Source organism: Marmota monax, unplaced genomic scaffold (genome assembly GCF_021218885.2).
Source record: "Marmota monax isolate L192 unplaced genomic scaffold, Marmota_monax_Labrador192_F-V1.1 WCK01_AAM20220418_F8-fsc00057, whole genome shotgun sequence".
Lineage (NCBI taxonomy): Eukaryota > Metazoa > Chordata > Mammalia > Rodentia > Sciuridae > Marmota > Marmota monax.
Window position 1 is genome coordinate 2,831,629 of NW_026693933.1, and position 21,585 is coordinate 2,853,213.

Below are 21,585 nucleotides of genomic sequence, written 5' to 3' on the forward strand. Positions count from 1 at the left end.
TTTAGTGCTATAAACTAAGGATCTATCATACTGGAGCTTTGGACAAAAAAGTCAGTATTTTGTCATAGAAATGAACCTCCTAGTTCATTCTATTCTCCAACTATGAAATCTCTTTAGATTTTTTCTTCAACACAATTTCAACTATCCTGGCAGTGATTTGTCTGGCAAATGTCTTTGCAACTCCTCATACTTGAACTGAATCACTATCATTACAATCTGTTTCAATTGAATATTTTATACACATTATGTTCATGTAACCAACCAAATGAACACTATGTTTCTTGAATCTCCACTCCATGCTTTCTGGATTATCACTGCCTTCCCCAGCCCTTTACAACTTTAAATTTGGAAGTCAGAACTAGAAAATCTCAAACATCTAGTCTAAATATCTCATTTACAGAAGTGAAACAGACCCAGAGCCATTCATGTCTATGACTATTATTGTTCAAGGTCTCTTAACTACAAATAAAAGTGGATCATTTTGAACTCCCAAAATCTTTATTGCTTCTTATGTTTAACATCATTGGAGGAATCTGCTTGAACGAGGTATGGGTGTTAAGATACTAGGGTGGCAGAGCAGTTTGACCTAATAATGAGGACACACACCAAAATAGTGGCTTGTTTGGGCAAGTACCTGCTGGAGGCTCCAGTCCACTCAGTATTACAATGTAAAGATCTGCATTTTCTAAAAGACTTAAAATTATGAGTAAAATCATTATCCTTATTAATCCTTATTAATCATTTTAAATCTATATTCCTTCATTACAAAATATATCCATGATCTGATACTTTTTTCATTGTGCTGCAATTTTCTGAAATAGAATAACCAAAACAGAGTCGAAGCTCTTACATCTGCCTAGGAAATAGGTTTGTTTTGGACATACACTGTTAAGGTACTGCCTAAGTGCAAATAAAGACACCAGTCAGGTTACAAAGGAGTAAATGAGATCTTCAGAACTAAAAGAAATCAAAATGTAACCTGATTTCCAACAAGATTTCCCCAGTATTCTAATTAACCAGAATGTTTTTTGTTTTGAATTTTATTTCTTCTACATAGTGGTACATCCTTGCTAGCACACAAATGTTTGTGATATGATTACACAGCCATCAAACAATTGCTCGGTCATCTGTGGCTCTGTCACTCTTTAGAGTACTGTCAGAGGATCACCTGGGTCCTAGTGTCTATTGACTCTCACCTCATACAAAGCCAGGAGTTGGACTACATTTGTATTTATTTCTTCAGTGTCCATCTGTGTAACTTTTCATACCTCCTTATAACCCCTGCCACCTTTTAATGTTGACCAGAAGTCAACACCCGATTTGAGAGGCAGAATCCTGCAGTAAATCAGAAGAAAAGACACTGGATCTCCAAGTTCTTTACTATTTATTCAGAAAGGCAGCCTTTCGTGCCAAATTCTATAACAAAGAGATAAGGGTTTTAAAAAATAAATCCCTTCACTGTGCCAGGAGGCCCTTTTGCCTACTCCTTATGACAGAATAAATGTTCCTATTGTATGCCTCTTCTCATGCATTCCATTCCCCACCTTTCTTATGAGAAAGGCACAAGCAAAAGATTTCCAGTAATCTTCCAATTATCAACTTTTCCTAGGATCCTTTTTTTTCTAGTATAATGCCATGAACTCATGACAAGCCACAGAAAGACATTAATTTTTGGTGTCCCACCTACAGGCTAAGTCTTGTCCTCCATTTGCCTCATCCTATGTCCTCATTTGCCTTTTGTTTTCTGTGCATTGTACATTTGAAATTGGACTGTAGCCACATTGGATTCTTCTGGAAATCTATCTAACCTAAAGACAGATGTTCATATCTTATTAAGACATGATTCCTAGAAAACAAGTGCAAACGAGGATAAAAGTCTAAGACTTTGATAGTATTGTTCTTTAAGGATTCTACAATAAAGTCTAGCTTTCCATTCCATAATACATAAGGAAAATAAATTTGCAGCTTTACCAGCATGCCAGATCTCATACTCTTAAAAAATTCTCATTTTTGAAAATGCTCACAATGACATGCATTAAACAATCACTAAACTTGCTATTCTACAACATGATACCAAGGTCCTAGATAAAGCCAGAAAAAAAAAAAAAAAACAGAAAATAGGTTATCTTCAACATGAACATTTGCATAGAAAATACTCAAATACAAACTTAAGAGCGTATGTTCAATAAGTTTGCCTGTTATAACCTCAGCATACCAAAGGGAAACAAAACAGCAAACATCAATTCGTGCAATAAAAAAATATTGTATAAAGCTATTATTTAAGAAATTACTAATACACAATAAAGTAAAATCCTTCTAAAAACATAAAACATCTGAATAAATGAGATAATATTCATAAATGAGAATTTAAAATTTAATGGCACCAATTTAATCCCCAAGATTATAATTGAAATAAAAACCTTTCAGAGGGAATTTAACCCAAGATATCGGACTTATTTAAAAAAAAACAATCAGTACATGGATTATCAGTCACATTGGATAGCTGCCTCAGATTCCCTTGGTCTCACCTGCCGTCCAGTTCTAAAAAAGTAAGTACATATGGACCTACATAGCTCTGTATCTAAGAGCATAGTCTTGTCTAGTTTCTCCCTCTAGCTACCAGTACAGCACCAAGGTACCCATCATGTGATCTGACATTCCTTCTACTGGAGGGGCTGGGTAGCGCAAGCAGAAGCTCACTTTGTGGGAGAAATGTTAACCAAAAGGAGCTGGCAGGGGAATTCTGTTTCTCAGAATGCTCCACTGGAGTGAAGAATTTGAACACTTTTGGATAAACCTGTCTGGATGTGTCCCATGTGATGAAGTGACCAGCTGTGTTCGTTTGTGAAGCAATGACCAGACCAGTAATATATCATCTTGTATCAGCATTTAAACTTTGCCTAAGGCTGTATTTGCCAAGGAACTTAAGCTAAAAACACAATTTTGGAAGCAATTAATAAAATAATGAACTTGTTTCACAAGAAACAAATCAGTGAATAATGAACCTCAAACAAACTTACATATGTATTACAAATTAGCAGTGTAACAGAGGTACAAATTAGAGAAGAATGGATGATTCAGTAAATGATAGTGGAAAACCTAGTTTACTTTATAAAGATTAAAAAAAAAAAGGAGCCCTACATTGCAGAATATACTAAAGTGATCTCCAAATCAATTAAAGATCTAAGTGTGAAATGAAAAGCAGATACCAATAAAATACAACCAAAACATGCAGATAAAGGGGGTATTTTTAAGACCTAAAATTCATAGTTCTTGGCAATATCAAAATTATGGTTTATGCTAATGATTAAGAATCTGCATAAGGGTTATTAAACCTAAAGACTATCAACCAAGGTCACAGAATGTTTTTTTTTCCCCAAAACTAAAGCCAAGACAATAACATGGCTATATAAGTACAGCTAGTAGAATAACTTGTAGAAGAAGAAAATGTATAAAGTAGAAAATGATACAAGAAAACCATGGGAAATATAACAAGTAGAGAAAAACATGGCTTTGTAAAGTGTTCAAATCTTTAGACATACCACTTAGGTTCTAAATTTGTTTTATGTTGTGAAATATCATGAATATATACATCATGTTTTCATTAACAAGTCAGATGCACCAACTGGTACTATGGTTTGCAACTGACATTTATGTGGAACAACAAAAGTTTGCAGATGTTTCAACCTAACTTATTAAAGTTAGCACTTTCTCAGTACCAAAAGTTTGATCCTCTCCCCGACAGTGATCCAATAATGAGGACAAGGTTTTGAGGAAAAGGAAAAAAAAATTTTTACTGATTTTGTAACAAATGAGAAAATGCAGTGGACTCTCATCTCAGAGGCTGTGATTCTAACTGTCAGTGGGAGCAGAGGGCTTTTAAAAGAGAAATACAAGGGATGTTTTCCAAGTATCATTATCAGCAAATCTAATTAATCTTATATCCTTGAAAGAGCAGTTTTTCCAGTTTCTAAGTCTGGAGCTTTATTCTCGTGGGCAGTGAGCTAAAGGGCAGATAACTCAGCTGAGGACAGAAGAATGTTAATCTTGCTTGCCCCAAGGTTATGGAGGGGAAGGGGAAGGAGGAGGAAAAATAACAGATATCAGTTTAAAAAAAAAAATCAGTAGTCAAGCAGCAAGGTTTGTATTTAAAGCATGAAGTAACCCCCCATTATATTCTTACTCAGAATGCTTCATCTTTAAATACCTATATTTTTCCTCATTTATTCCTCATATTTCCTTTCATTCACCTTTCCCCTTGAAGTTCTTTTATTCCTTGACACTTTACTCAATTTCTATTTGTTAAACAACTCTCTTATTCCTCCTATCTCCTTACCTACCCTCCAAGTGACAAGTCTCTACCAGATTTTAGTCAGAGCGTCTTTCCCATAGTGACCTTCAAATCCAAACCCAACTCAACACTCAGCAAAGTCTATTTTCATCCTCACTTCAGGAGCTAGGATTCAAAATACAAATTAATAGATGTGTGAAAGGAAGCCTAATAGAGTAAAGGAAGGAGAATGAGAGGGGAGGGAAGGTGGGGGAAATCATGAACTGAAATAGATTTCCATTCATGTACGAGTTTGTTGGGATGAACCCAGATAGTTATAAAGTTCTAATTAAAAAAAAAAAGGAAGAAAAGAGCCAGGATTTGAAGTGAGGAAAAAAAATAGGAAACTATACTCTAAAAATATAGATAAACTTCTGAGAATTATGTTTGGTGGATACTTTTCATAAAATTCCATCTTTAAAAGTAGTTAACTGAGCATCTGAAGCTCAGGTATGTTGACACTTAATGCAAGAAACAGGTTTTATTTATTGTAATTCAGTGGAACATTGGCAAACTATGTACTAAGAACAGGAATTCCTGATATATTCCTTGAGTTTTATAGTTATGTTTCAAAACCCAGAGACATGACAAGAATTTTTAAAAATTTGGGGAAAAAGGTGGTCTGACTAAAGGTATTTTTATCCTTTGAAATTAAATAGGCAGTGATTTTTAAAATACAGATTCTCAATTTCCATTAAGTGTAACATGTAAATATGTTCCTACAGTAAAGTCTAGGATATCAAAGCAAAGTACATAATGAACACCTTAATTCACTGGTGAATCCTGTCATACTTTTCATAATGTGCATTTTCATAAAATGTAATTAACAAATTACCTAAGAATTCTGTGTACCTAAAACTTTGAATGCTAGAAATGAGGCCAGGCTTCTAAACAATGAAGTCCAGGATACCATCTGTGACCACTACATTAATTTTCTCAAGGAACAGATTAATGTGATTTGAAAAGCTTCTTTGTATGAAAGTCTATTGTTTTTCCTAAAATTGAACAGGACAGAATTTTTTATTTGAATATTTAATAAGAATCTTCAACCAGTCTTTTCTTCAAGTTCCTGGGGACTGCATAATTTTCACTATTCAATTTGTTTGTTACTCTTTAATAGTCATTGTTATTTTCTTTAAGATACTGCTAAAGGAAAAGATTCCTAATTTAAAAATTCCCAAGAAACAAGTTTTTCCTCCCCAGATGATCTTAAACCAATAAACAAATATTTAGTTATACAGAAGAGCCCAAGACCCATCAAAAACAGCAATTAAGTGTTTATGTATCTTAAGTGTCACCCTTGTAGATTTTAATGACTTTGAATTATTAATCCAGACAGGCAACAACATTTCAGCATCCATGAATGCAATCCATCTCTGCTTTGTGGGTACACACACACACACACACACACACACACACAGATTTAGACATGCAATCACAAAGAACACATTCATATACTGCTAATATATAGTTAGTATATTAATGTATAATGATCCTATTATAATCATTTTAATACTCAACAATTCTATATAAACATTAGGTGACCCTTTAATACTTTTACATATGAATATGTCACAATTTAATTGATCCAGAAATAGAATAAGAATTTTTTGCATTTATGAAAGTGCTGCAAATCAATAATTTACTTGCAAACTCTCTGCCTATACATGTACAAACTTAAATGAATTTTTTAAAAGTTTTAGAACTAGTAAGTGTGTACATTTTTGATGTATGCAAAGCTGATCATATAACTGACATTAGTGTTAAAAAGTAAACATCTACCTATGCATAACTATGCATGCATGAAACTAATTATGTCAACACTTATTCAGAACCTAATATGCCTGGCACAGTGGCACACACCTGCAGTCCAAGCAGCTTGGGAGTTGGAGGCAGGAGGATCACGAGTTAAAAGCCTGCCTCAGCGATGGTGAGTCGCTAAGCAACTCAGTGAGACCCTGTCTCTAAATAAAATAGAAAAAAGGACTGGGGATGTGGCTCTGTGATTGGTACCAGGGGTTGAACCCAGGGCACTTAAACAAAACTAAAAACCATATGACTGCCTCCCACCTCCATCAACCTATCACATGCCTGGGTACATAGCTGAAGGAAATAAAATCAGTTTACAAAGAACACCTACATATCCATTATGCATAATAGCCAAAATATGGAATTGGCCTGGGGTGCAGCAGATAAATGGATAAAGTCTGTATATATGGTGTTCTCTTTGTCAGCTTTGCATTGCTATCATCAAAATAACTGACGGAACAGTTAAGAGGAGAAAGTTTATTTTGGGATCATGGTTTCAGAGGTCTCAGTCCACGTCCAGCTAACTCTATTGCTCTGGACCTGAGGTGAGGCAGGTCATCACAGAAGGCTATAGTAGAGAAAAGCTTCTCTGCTCATGGCAGCCAGGAAGTGGAGAAAGGGAGAGATGGAGAGAAGAAGAAAGGGAGGGAGGGAGAAGAGAGGAAGACAGAAAGGAGACAAGATACAGTGCCCAAAAGTATGCCCCTAGTGATCTACTCTCTTATCACATCCCACCTGCTACAGTTACCACCCAATAATCTGGTCCAATTATTAAGCCATCAAATGGATTAATACACTGAAGAGGTTACAGCCCTCATAATTCAATCTTTTCACCTCTGAACATTACTGTATTGCCTAACCCATGAACTCTAAAGGACAACTCAAGATCTAATCCATAACATACATAATGGAGTATTTCATCCATAAAAAAGAAATTATGTCATTTTTTAGAAAAAAAAAAATGGATTGAACTGGAGGACCCCTTAAGCAAAATAAGCCACATACAGAAAGGCAAGCATCAATGTTCTATCATATGTGGACATTTTAAAAGTTAAACAAAAGACAACCTGAAAGGAGACAAGGGACTATTAAGGAATATAATGTGAAGGGGCCAGAGGCAGTTATGGAAGAGATTAGAATGAAAAACAGATCCCACTGATGTATGTAATATGCATATATGGCCATATCACAGGGAAACCCATTTATTTATACAATGTGTTAATAAAAAGATTAAAAGGAAATGCCATTCGTATTTTACCAGACTAACAATGTAGGAAAGGCATCCAATGTTTTACAGTTGAAATATCAAATGATTTTTTACTTACAATTTGAAAGGAATTAAAATAAAAAAACATCAGGAAAACATGTAATGGGTTGGCTTAAACTAGTATGTGCAGGGCAGGATAAGGTTCCTTGAGCAATCATCAAGTTAGTATCTAATGGACAAATAACAAGATAGGAAAGAAAGAAGTTCCAGATAAAAGAAGGAAGCTCATATTTAAGGAACTAAATTCTCATATTTAAGGAACTAAAATAAGGCGAGTATGGCCAGAACACACAGGGAGTGAGACAAATCAGAAGAAAACATGGGCTAACAAGCCAGCAGATGAGCATACAGAATGGCATCTTGACTTCTATGACTTTCCACCAATAGTGGATGAGGAATTGTCATCCATATGTCCAACCGTACACGTCTGCTTTTATTTTGCCACAGCACAAAATGACCATTATTCAGCTTATAAGTGTTTCTTTTAAAGATGATTCAACTTCCTATGACCTTCATTACAACTGCTCAATTTCTGATCAACTTTTTGCAAACTGGTAAACACTATTATGTATTTTCTGCACGAGTTCCACAAAGGACAGTTTTACCTTGATAAAAAGCAAACATGAGTCTATATCTCAAGGCCACATAAATGATTAAATTATTCAGTAGCTTTGTACAATTTTTAAAAGTTTATTACAGTTTGCCACAAATGCCCCCAAAACAGATCTGACATTTTTGTCCTTGGGACAGTTTTGCATATTTTTTAGGCTAAATATAAGAATATAAGAATAAAAGGCAGTATTTACCATTTTCTGAAACCTCAACACCTCAGCTGCCCCACTCTCAGCTGAGGACCTGTACCCTACCATCAAAGAAAACAAAAAAGAAAAAATGTAAATCCTCCCACCACCTCCATTAGTCTCTCTGCATCTGTATCCACATACTCTGCCTTTCCTTCTCTTCCTACAGAGGAGCCATTACTACTACTGGCAAAGATCAACTTCGACACCACTACTCTATGGGTCCTGACTCCCTTCACTCCAGCACTGTCTTTTTCTGCCTGCTGAATCACCTCCAACAGTGCATCCATAAACTGTTGTATCATCCATCTTAGGAAACAGAACTCTCAATCTATAACAGCTTCCAGCTATACCCTTCAATTTTCTGCTCTTATACACAAATGTTCCTCTCAAAATTGAACCTACTATTTATTCTGTATTGAAATCAACCCTAACCAGGGTTTCGTATCTACCACAAGTTTCACACACTGGTGATCTCAATCTGCCGACTTATGGGCAGTTCTCTCACTACTTCTTTTAAATCCATATGCACCATTGTTTCAATCTTAAAACACTTTCTGCACTAGACTTCTAAGACATTACCTCCTTGTCCCTACATCCATTGTTCTACCTTATTGGTCTTATCCTATGATAGACAGAGTAATGTCTCCCTCAACAAACAGAATTCTTGAAATGTGTGAATACATTAACACATGGCAAAGGGACTTGGACAATATGATTAAAATTAAGCATCAGGTGAAGAGATTATCCTGAACTATCCAGGTGAGCCCTGTGCTTGGGGTAATCACAAGAAGCCTTCAAATAGGTAGAGAGGAGAACCAGAGTGAGCACTAGCAGAAGTGACAATGAAAACAAGAGGCTGCAATAGTACGTGAGAAGAGTCAGATACAAGGAATACAAACAGCCTCGGGAACTGGAAAGACAAAGAAATGGGCTCTGAGAGCCTCATGAAGTAAAACCACACTGCCAAATCTTGATTTTACAGCATATTACAATGACACAGACACATCACTGTTTATAGCAACAAAATTCACAACAGATAAACTATGGAACCAACCAAGATGCCCATCAACAGATTACAGGTACATGCCTGTAATCCCAGCGAGTTGGGCTAAAGCAAGAAGATCGTGAGTTCAAAGCCAACCTCAGCAACTTAGCAAGATCCTATCTCCAAATTTAAAAAAAAGGAGAAAAGGGCTGGAGATATGAGTCAGTTGTTAAACACCCCTGGGTTCAATCCCCAGTACCAAAAACAAACAAAAGATGAAGAAATTGTGGTAGATATACACAGTGGAATATTACTCAGCCATAAAGAAGAATAAGGTTGTGACATTCACTGGTAAGTGGATAGATCCATAGACTACATTATTAAGTAAAATAAAACAATCCCAAGAAACCAGAGGTCGAATGTTTTCTCTGATAGGTGGATGCTAACCCACAATGCAGGAGGAGTTGAGAAGAACAGAACTTCAATGGATTAGACAATAGGGAATGGAGGGGGGATAGAAATAGGAAAGAGGGTGAATGAATCTAACTTTCCTATACATACGTGTACGTCACAGTGAATCTCACCATTGTGTACATCCATAAGACAGGAATCCTAATTAGAATAAGACATTTATACAAGCATGGAATATATCAAAATAGTTTCTACTGTCATGTATAACTAAAAAGAAATAAAAAATAATAAATGAGCAAAAGGAATATCAGTAGAGGAAAGAAAATAGAGGGAAAGTAAGGAAAGGGACATTGAAATCAAATTCCTTGAGTGTATGGTTTTATCAAAATGAACCCAACTATTACGTATAACTATAAGGCTCTAAGAAACTAAATTTTTAAAATACTGATTTTAGACTTCTGATCTCCAGAAATATAAGAAAATAAATTTCTCTTCTTTTAGCTTGTTAAGTTTCTGGTAACTTATTAACAGCAGCAATACTTCCAGCTCAAAACTTTGGTTTTTGAGCTCTCCTGCTTTCTACACAGACTCATTCGAAGATCTTAATCAACCCTTTGAGCATTAAATGTCTGATGATGACAAGTCTCAAACATTTATCCCTAGCTAATGCTCTTTATGTTTATATACTCAACTATCTCCTTAACACTTGCAGTTGTACATCTATAAGGAATCTCATGTGTATCAAAACTCAATTCCAAATATGCTCCCACAAAATCTTCAATAAAGAGCAACTGTATTCTAGGTTTTTAAAGCAAATCTTTGGGCCTATGACTCTTCCCTATCTTTGAAGCCCCATGTACAATCTACTAATTTTCCTAGTTTTACCTTCAAATATATTCAGAATGCAAGGGCTTCACAGTACATTCTCCACTATCCAAGTTGTCCCAATTGTCACATCACCTTGATTATGGATCACAATAATTTTTCACTTTTCCCTTGTTCTGTAGATTATTGTCCCACGATTGACAAAGCGATACCAAACAAGACTCTATATGTTAATTCCCAAAGACTGCTGTCTCATTCAGGATACAATCTGGAGGCCTCTATCACCACATTTAGGGGCACTATGGGATATGGAACCTGGTCCTTTCCAACCACAGCTGCCCCTGTTTCCCCCTTCTCTAGCCTCTCAAACCTTCTTATGTTGTCTTGTGTCTTAAAATGTATGACAAAAGCTGGTGAAAAAGGCTACTTCAATGTGAAGCTCATAAAATCACACCCAAATTTTCTTCTGAAATCTACCAATTTTATATCATATTTATTCTATTACAAATGATTATATGAAAGATTATTCCATTAATCTCAGAAATATAGCAGTATAGTTCAATGAGATTTAGTATATAAAATAGGACATATGAACTCAAAACTCAAATTTATAATAACGTATGTATAATTAATGATCAAATCATGAAGAAAAATTCCAATATTCCAAATTATTTTAAGTAAGTCAGACCACCAGTGGAACATTTTTATCATAAAGATGAATTCATATATATATGATCTTGTTTTAAAACAGTAACTGATGCAAAAGCCAAGACTGATTCAAAATTTAGCATATGTGAATAAACTCTACCCAAATTTTATCTATTATATATGCTTGTAATATAAAAGTCAATATTCATATTACCATTATCTTGTAATCTTAAAAGTCCATACATTTCAAACTATTTACTGCTCATCTAATATCAGCCAAGCACTGAATTAGCTACACTAACTTTTCTAATTGAGAAATCTGACAAGCTCAATACATGATATTCAATATCTGTCTACTGAAATTTGAAAATGAATGACAATAAAACTATGTAAGGGGCTGGGGTTGTGGCTCAGTGGCAATAGTGCTTGCCTTGCACATGTGAGGCCCTAGGTTCAAGCCTCAGCACCACATAAAAATAAACAAAATAAAGATATTGTGTCTAACTAAAAAAATATTTTAAAGAAGACAAAAGTACAGCAGTGTTTTCAAACAAAAGAAAACAAAGCTATTCCAGTAACATGAACAAAATTTTTTGACATTTAAATTGTCACATTTAACTCAGATTTTAATTAAGAAAATGTTTTATCATCTGTGCAGAAAATTTACCATGACAGGCCTGAGACTACTGTTCTTAAGAAAACCCATTAAGAAGGTAGGTCCTGGGCCAATGTCTACAAGTTAACTGATAGTTTTGATATGTTCTACCTAGACTGGCTTGCAAAAAAAGCATTGTTCATGCTGAACATCTGCTTTTCTTCAGAGAATGTGGAATTTTTGTACATGCTAGCCAGGGGATGGCTAGGTGATCAACCTCAATAAACATCTTGGGCACTAAGTCTCTAATGGGTTTTGCTGGGGAGAAACCTTGTGCAAGTGTTGCAGGATTTTCATTGCTCGGAGTTAGGGGTGTATTGCTACCCCTTCAGGGGAGGGAGAGAACAAAGGGAAGCCTCCAAATGCATTCCTCCAAATGGCCTGTGACTCTTGTGAGCCAGCTGCATATTGGTACTACTTCACTATAATATATCTTGCCTAGAATACAACTAAATGCTAAGTTCTATGAATTCTTCTATAAATTTTCCAAGAGTAGACATAGTTTGGGATAACCATGGCATAGTCAGAGCTTTCTTAAAAAGCCAGGATTCTTACCTGCTGATATGCTTCATAAATCACATCAAACAGAAAAGCCTGTGGCATTTCACTTGCTCTGTGTCTGGCACGTTCTAGCGAGTGGTCTAAGCAACCATCAGCAGAGGGACTGATGACGGTAGATACGAGAGGTCTAACTGCTCCTGCTGCCTAAAGAACAAACAAGAGTCAATCACACACTTATTTCGCCTATGGAGCATTTTAAAGTAAACTCCAGATTCTGAATCTCACTTTCACAAAAACAGATTATTCAAACCCTCAACAAGCTATCTCAAGAAAACGTCTAAACAAAGCTTTCTCCAGTTTGCAAGTCAATTATCTCAGGTCAGTAATGAGTTCTACCATGATAATGTTCTACAATGATAATAATTTCTACCTCTTGGTAAATGGAATTATTATTTTCATTGTAGGTTCAAGTCCTTTTTATTACAGATCATTGAGATCAATGCCCTAAAAGGATGCTAAGATAAAATTGGGTATTCCCCGAAGATGGGCAGGAAAAAAACAATTATGAAACTGAGTTATAAACTGATGTTTACTTGTTAGTGTGCCTCCAGAACATTTAATTTACACATTAGATCATTTAAGGAAACAAACTCCCTAAGATCCCCACAATGAGACAAAACAACCCACACAATGAATTTATGTCTTATTCCTTTGAAAACAGTTCCTTTCAGACATAAAATCTCCATGCAAAGTTCCTCAGGCAACATGTCCAATGATTTTAATTACTATGATCAAAGTTCTGTCTCAATAGTTGGATCTGAACTTTATTTAAAAAAAAATAAAGACACCTTTATGTCTGACAGTTTTATTTTTATTAGGGTCTTGTTTGTAACAAAGTCTTGAATGGCATTACCAGAGAGTTACCTTAATGAAGTTGCCTTAAAATAAATTTCTGTGGTAGGCTGTTAAGCTGATCTTATATCGACTTCAAAATGTTCTTTCTTCTGCAATGGTTACATGAGCTTCATAGCACATGAAGCCAATGCACAAATAGAACAAGTGTTCTCTTGAAGAGACTAACATCTGAGTAAGATAAAGCCCACATGCCAGTTTACAAAAGCCAAGGGACTGGCTGAAAAATCAAAGCTTGTATATGAGCCAAGTAGACAGTTTACAAATTGCATCACCATTTCCAGTGCCTCAGTGGAAATCTGGAGCCTAGGCATAAATGCAAAAACGAGACAGCTGGGAATGACATAGGAAATAGTGAAGAGTATTCCAACTAGGTGAAGAGTAGATAAAGAGCAAAGCCAAGTGGACAAGCCTAACACCTGCTAGGGGTTAGAAAACAAGACAGAAAGGAAACACAAATACCCATAAATGGACATTGCTTTTTAAGGCAAAATTTAAATTTCCTCTGCAACTACTTGTAGGTACTATTGGAATTGTATTGCAGACTATGAAGTTAAAAATAGAGCAAACGGAGAACATGAGATATTCAAAATGACAGTGTGAGGGGCTCTGCAGACTTTCTGCCAGCAAACTAGTGAAAGATAATTTTGTTTATAAAAACCATTTAAAGACTAAGAATTTTCCCCAAGATATTCAGCAGTTGAAGTAACACTGAAAATCAGAAGATTTTTTATTTTTTTAAAGTGTTCATAGCATGTCTTTATCTGTGCCCCGTTTCTTTCCCAGGCCTTCCCCCAGCTCAGTGTGATACAGCCCTACTGGGTATAGGCAGAATTTTTTTAAAATGGGGCTCCATCTCCTCCAAGAGGAGGGCCACAATGCCAGCATTACCCATTCGCCTCAATACTATTACATAGACTAAAATCTGGGCAAGTGTAGGTAAGAGATTCTCTAGCTCACATATAGGACAGCAATTGTATGCCAGGAAGAGAGCAAGACGACGGCTAGAATCTTCCGTTGTGGGGGTGTCTTTATAAGAGACACCCCATCCACAGTTTCAGAGCATTAATGAATGTAGTGATTTTTTTCAAAGTGGAGAAAAAAGGTCTAAGAATAGATATCTATGATGCTTTTCAAAGGAACTAAGTTTATTTGAAACTGAGTTCAGGGAGATTCAAGCCTAAATGCAAAATGCACTCTTAAAAGAAATTTAATTATCATGGTAAGCAATTAAGAGGAGAGTGGTTTTTTGCTTTCATGTAGATAACCAAACTATAGGCCAATTAGAAATTGGGTACTCAGGGATCAGAACAAATCCCAAACCAGCCCCCAAAACCAACTTGAGAGGATGAGGCAGGAGGATTATAAGTTGAAGGCCAACTTCAGAAAGATATATTATAGTGGCACCCCCTTTTTCCACAGAAAAGTCTGAAATGGGCTTCTCCAGAAATCTTCACCATGGCCAATTTTAGGACTGTCAGCAAAACGGTCTCTACAAAAGAGCTCAATATAGATAAACTTCCTATTTTCGCGTTGCCCTGTCTTACTTGGCCACTGGCCTGGAAGAAATCAGCACTCCAGGTGCTGGGCACGCCCTTTCTAGTTTTTCCACAAACATGTATCCAGTAGTTTGTAGAAATGTGTAAAAAAGGCCTCTGGCCTTGAGCTGGGCTTCACAAAGATGTCTACATTTCTAAGATAACAGAAGTTACCAATTGGGCTCCATGGTAACAGCTGACAGGGGGAGGAAAGAAAGGGGAGAAGCAGCTCTCCCTTTCTCAAGTTTGACCTTGAAGGGCTAACCTGCCCAGAACAGTGAAAGAAAAAATCTGCTTTTATGTGAACTTCTACGCCCCTCCCCTTACATGCTGGGTATACAATTCTGAAACTACCTGAACTTGGAGTTCAGTGGATTGTCTGATTACAGCCGAAGCTGTGCCCTCTGAACCTGGCTACAGCCAAATAAAACTATTTCCTGCTATCTTTGATGCCTTGCCTCATCTGTTTCTACAACAATATCATTATATCATAGCAAAGGGAACTGTTTAAATGCATGGGAGTAGAGCAATTATGTCCCAAGCAATATCACAAATAAATTTGAGCTATTAGGAGACAATGAAACGAGTTTAACAGGTAGGTATGATAACAGGAAAAAATAGTATAATAGATAAGGGAATGAAACATTCAAAGAGCCCTGCTAAAACCACATTATTCCACGTCCCTGTCATCAAAATAAAACTGATCAGCTGGGCACAGTGGTGCATGCCTGTAATCGCAGCAAGTCAGGACAGTGAGGCAGGAGGATTACAATTTGAAGGCCAGCTTCAGCAAGATATATCATTGTATCATAGCAAAATATTAAAAGCCAAAGGCAATTAAAAACCATGAAAGCAGCAAGAAAATGATTCATCATTAACAAAAGATCAGCAATAAGATCAAAAACTGACTTATCAGAAAACTGGACAGTTAGGTAACATATTCATTGCTAAAGGAAAAAATCCATAAGAGATTCTTGTAATCAGCAAAGCCAACATTTAAATAATAAAAACAGAAATTCACAGAATGCTTTGCTAAGGGATTAAACACACCACACACACACAGACACACACACACACACACCCCAACAGCAAATCTAATCTAAAAATATAGTAAAAACACTTATTGCTTCCTTTTCCTGAACTGATTATAAAAGTAAATGAATAGTTAATTGATTAGCCTATCATATGTTGAAATGTAATATTTACCAAAACAAAGCACAAAAGAATTTAATAGGGAATAGACCGAGCATGCTACAGGGACACTGCTACATCGATGTTCATAGCAGCACAATTCACAATAGCAAGACTGTGAAACCATCCTAGATGCCCTTCAATAGACGAATGGATAAAAAAAAAAATGTGGCATTTATACACAATGGAGTATTACTCTGCATTAAAAAATGACAAAATCATAGAATTTGCAAGGAAATGGATGGCATTAGAGCAGATTATGCTAAGTGAAGCTAGCCAATCCCTAAAAAACAAATGCCAAATGTCTTCTTTGATATAAGGAGAGTAACTAAGAACAGAGTAGGGAGGAAGAGCATGAGAAGAAGATTAACATTAAACAGGGATGAGAGGTGGGAGGGAAAGGGAGAGAGAAGGGAAATTGCATGGAAATGGAAGGAGACCCTCAGGGTTATACAAAAGTACATACAAGAGGAAGTGAGGGGAAAGGGAAAAATAATACAAGGGGGAGAAATGAATGACAGTAGAGGGGGTAGAGAGAGAAGAGGGGAGGGGAGGGGAGGGGAGGGGAGGGGAGGGGGGATAGTAGTGGATAGGAAAGGCAGCAGAATACAACAGACACTAGTATGGCAACATGTAAATCAATGGATGTGTAACTGATGTGATTCTGCAATCTGTATATGGGGTAAAAATGGGAGTTCATAACCCACTTGAAGCAAAGTGAGAAATATGATATATCAAGAACTATGTAATGTTTTGAACAACCAACAATAAAAAATTTTTAAAAAATTAAAAAAAAACCTGGGCTAATATGAAAAAAAAAGAGTAGAATGAATTGAATATAACTTTACGATGTTTACATATGAATATACACATGCAGTATAATTTCCCATTCTTGTGCTTGTACGTGATGTGTAGTTACCCTGGTCTTGTATTCATATATAAACACAGGAAATATATGAAAACTCTTCTCTTAAAGAAGGAAAAATGCTCACCAGTTTCTGTTAAATTTAGAGAAAACTGAATAAAGCTTATTATTGATGAACGATTTAATTTTATGTTGGAGATACTAAAAAAAACAAAATCAGACAAAAGAAAATTTTTATGGACATAGAAGTTAGAAATAAAAAAAATAAAAATTTACCAAAAAAAAAGAATTTAATAGGAAAAAGGTGTACAGAAGTAAGGAAATGACAGTGGATAGGAAAATGAATTCATACTAATAAACTGAATATTGCAAACATGATACTTTATACACACACAATTTTCTCCTATGAGCTTCTATAAAGAACAATATAAACTAATAATTGAGATGATGAATTTGAGTTTCTGACACATACAGATGTAACATGCTTACTAATAACTTGGGGGGAAAGAATACAGCAATATAAGAATAATGCTTCTATAGCTCACTCGAATTAAGATAGCATTATTGTGGGATCCAGAGAAACCTCAGAATGTAACAAAAAATTAAGTAATTAGAGGATTTAAATGTTCCAATAGAAAATATTCCTCTATACAAATCAAAAACACTTAGATCCATCTCATCCCAGTCAATATGGCATTTTTTTTAAATATTTATTTTTTAGTTGTAGTTGGACACAATACCTTTATTTATTTTTATTTGGTGCTGAGGAACAAACCCAGGGCCTTGCATGTGCTAGGCAAGCACCCTACCACTGAGCCACAAACCCAGCCCCCTAATATGGCAATTTTCAAGAATACAAACAAAAAACATTGATAAGGATGTGGGGGGAAAGGTACACTCATACATTGCTGGTGGGACTGAAAATTGATGCAACATTTATGGAAAGCAGTGTCGATATTCCTAGAGAACTTGGAATGGAACCACCATCTGACCTGGCTATCCTACTCCTTGGTTTATACCCAAAGGACTTAAAATCAGCATGCTACGGTGACACAGCCACATCAATGTTTACAGCAGCTCAATTCAAAATAGCTGAACTATCAAACCAACCTAGATGCCCTTCAACAGATGACTGGATAAAGAAAATGTGGTATAGATACACAATGGAATGTTACTCAGCTATAAAGAAGAATGAAATTATGGCATTTGCAGGTAAATGGATAGATCTGGAGAATATCATGGTAAGTGAAATAAACCAATCCTCTGATATGGGGATGTTAATTCATAATAAGTTAGTGGGGCTAGGAAAGAACTCAGGTACTTTGAATTAGGCAGAAGGTAGTGAAGGGAGGGTAGGAGTAGGAAGGATAGAATTGGATAGTAGAATTGAATTGGACGTCATTACCCTGTGTACATACATGACTACACAATCAGTATGCTTCTACTTCATGTACAATGAGAAGTTATACTCCATTTATGTATGTGTCAAAATGCATTCTACTCTCATGAATAACAAATTAGAATAAAATAATCTACATTAAATAAAATAGTCCTCTAATACCGAAGCAAGCAGTAGAGATCAAAAACACAATACAAGAAAAATCAAATGCAAACTGGCAGGCATAAATCCAACTATATAATACATTAAATATGTATGGATTTAACAATTCAATCAAAAGGCAAAATTTGCCAAACAGGATTTTTGTTTTAAATGCAACTATATGCCATCTTCAGGATATATAATTGGAAAAGATACAAATAGATTAAACATAAAAGACTGTAAAATATTCATATGTAGTATATACTTAAATTTTTTATAATATTAGTAAGTAGGGCTATCTTATAAAGAAAAGGGTAAATCCATCAAGAACATTTAAGAATTGAACAGTCACCTAACAGACCCCTCAAAGCACATGAAAAAACTAAACTGAGCAGAGAAATCAACAGTTGGCAACATCAATAACCCATTTTCAATAAATGATAGAATGAAGCAGACCAACATGGAAATAAAAGACTTGAAATACACCATAAACCAAACAAACCTAACAGACATCCATCCAACACACCACCCAACAATACCAAAACACAGGTTCTTAAGTGCACATGGAATATTATCTAGCACAGACTGGTGGGCCATAAAACAAGACTCAATAAGTGTCAAAGAATTATAATTATACTAAGCAGTTTCTCTGCTTAGGATAGAATGAAACTAAAAATCAATTTGAGAATTTTACCAATATGTGGAAGTAGAAAAATCACTACTAAAAAAATATGAATCAAATAAGTCACTAGAGAAAATAAAAACACTTTGAGATGAAAATATAGACAATATGAAAACATTTAATGAATGCACCTAAAGCAGACCATAAATGCAAATTTTTAAAAGTACCTGTATAAAAGAAAACAAGTCAAAATTGTAACTTTCTACTTAAAGACACTGGAAAGAAAATTACACCTAAGGCAGACATAAGATGAGAGCAGAAATAAATTATTGACTTCTTTAAGAAATAAACTAAAATATGATTCTTGGAAAACAAAGAACCAGTAAAACTTTAGTAACCAAAAAAAGAAATTAGTGAAATCAGGAGTGAAAATATTTTCATATAAGATTGATACAAATGTCACTATAAACAACTGAATTTCAACAAATTAGAGAATAGATGAAATGACTAAATTCAAGATTGTAAAGTCAGATTAGATCTACGGCACTAAGAATTTAAAAACATCCCAGAGTGAAAAGTCACCGCACGGCTTCACTGGTTATTGCCAAAAAAAAAAAAAAATGTTTTAAAAAAAAAAACAGCATTAACTCCTTATAAAGTTTTTTTAAAAAAAAAAAAAACTTAGAACTTTTCCAACACGTTTTGTAAAACTAGTATTGCCTAATGCAAAAAAAAAAAAAAAAGCCATCACAAGGAAATAAAACTACAGACCAATATACTTATGAATGTACAAATATCCTCAAAATAGGTCTCACCACACCATATCCTTAGAGAATTGGTTCCAGAACAGCCTGAGCATACCAAAATCCCTGAATGCTCAAGTCTGCTATATAAATTTCAACATATTTGCATAACTACACTCATCCTCTCATGTACTTTAAATCTTGTTATGGTTTGGATGTGAGGTGTCCCCCAAAAGCTCACAGGTGAGACCATGCAAGAAGGTTTTGAGAAATGACTGGGTTACAGCATTAACCTAATCAATGAATTCATCTGATGGCATTACTGAGTGGTAACTGGAGGCAGGGGCAGTGTGGCTGGAGGAAGTGGTTTATTGCGGGATGTGGCTATGGGTATATATTTTGTATCTGCAGAGCGGAATCTACTTTCTGACATGGGCTGCTTCTCTTCCACACTCTTCCTCAATTGTGTTCTGCCTCACCTTGAGCACCAAAGAATGGAGCTGGCCTTCTATGGTCTAAGACCTCTGAAACTGAGTCCTTAAATAAACTTTTCCTCCTCTATAGTTGTTTTGGTCTGGTCTTTTCATCACAGCAGCAAAAAAGCTGACTAAAACAAATCTCTAGCTACTTCATAGTACCTAGTACAACATAAATGTTATGTTAATAGTTGCTATGCTATGTTGTTGAGAGAACAACAAAAAGTAGTTTTCATGTGTTCAGTATGAGTGCAGTTTTTTCCAAATATTTTCCACCTGCAGTTGGTAGAATCTATAATGTGCAACCTAAGAATATGGAGGCGGACTGTAGTTACAAAACAAATTCAGCAACAAATAAAAGGTATTACACACATGACCAAATGGATTTATTCCAGCAATGCTAGGTCAACACACACACAGAGTAATGAATAAAGGACAAAGCACGTGAACATTTTAATATATGCAGAAAATTGCACAAAATACAAAATCATGAAAAAAGTACACAAATTAGAAACAGAAGAGAACTTAATCTGATAAACAGCATCTATGAAAAACTCACTTAATGGTGAAAGACAGAATGTTCTCCTTTTATGATCAGGAAAAGGACAAGAAAATCTACTGTTACACTTTTATTGAACAGTAATGGAAATTTTAGCCAGGAAAATTAACTGAAAAATTGTAATGGAAGCTATCCAAAAGAAATAAAACTTTCTCTATTTGCAGATGGCAGCATTTTACAATAGATACCCCTTATGAACTCTTTAAACAACTGTTAGAATAAATTCAGAAAGACATAGAATAAGCTAAATGTATAAAAATCAATCTTATTTCTGTATAGTACACAAAAAAATTCAAAAAATCCATTTACCAAAATCAAAACCATCAAAAATCCATCAAAAAAATCCATCAAAACCAAAATAGGAGTAAGTTTAACTGAAAAGTTCAAAAGTTATACTCTGAAAAAAAAAAAAAAAAATCCTGCTCCTAAGGGCCAGCATCTACATTTATATACCATTACCCATTTACTCTCAAGTGCTCCTATATATCAATAGTCTCTTTATATCCTTTCTCAATTTCTACAACTCTATTGAATTACCAGTAGCATACAAACATGCTAGCACATTTACAAACATTAAATCTGTCCTATTTTGATCATATATCTTTCTCTAGCTCACAAATTTCTTTACCCATGTGTGAACCAAAACTAAATTATCTACACTATCTTATATCTCCAGTTTCTTTCCTCCCAAAATTCCTAGAATCTACTTTAATCAGGATATTACCTCCTGGACAAAAATATATTTACCAAGGTCAACAATAACCCACATTGCCAAATACAATTGTAATTCTTACATTTTCAGAGTGTTAGCTTGGCTTTTCAAAACATTTGCAAGCATTCTTTCTTTTCATACTACTACTATATCCTAAAATTTTTAAATGGTAAAGTCATATATAGCTGAGATC

The 21,585-nt window shown here is 35.2% G+C and overlaps 1 protein-coding gene across 5 annotated transcripts in view; it reads right to left on the minus strand.

The window, feature by feature from the left end:
* Positions 1 to 21,585, minus strand: part of Crppa (CDP-L-ribitol pyrophosphorylase A) — a 332,294-nt gene that overhangs the window by 280,109 nt on the left and 30,600 nt on the right. For 4 of the 5 annotated variants that reach the window (XM_046463640.2, XM_046463641.2, XM_046463639.2 and 1 more), the window contains exon 3: positions 12,289 to 12,438. The exons of the other annotated variant lie outside the window; for it this stretch is intronic. In XM_046463640.2, coding sequence (XP_046319596.1) covers positions 12,289 to 12,438 — 150 coding nt within the window. The remainder of the gene's footprint in view (positions 1 to 12,288; positions 12,439 to 21,585) is intronic. 5 annotated transcript variants of the gene reach the window in all.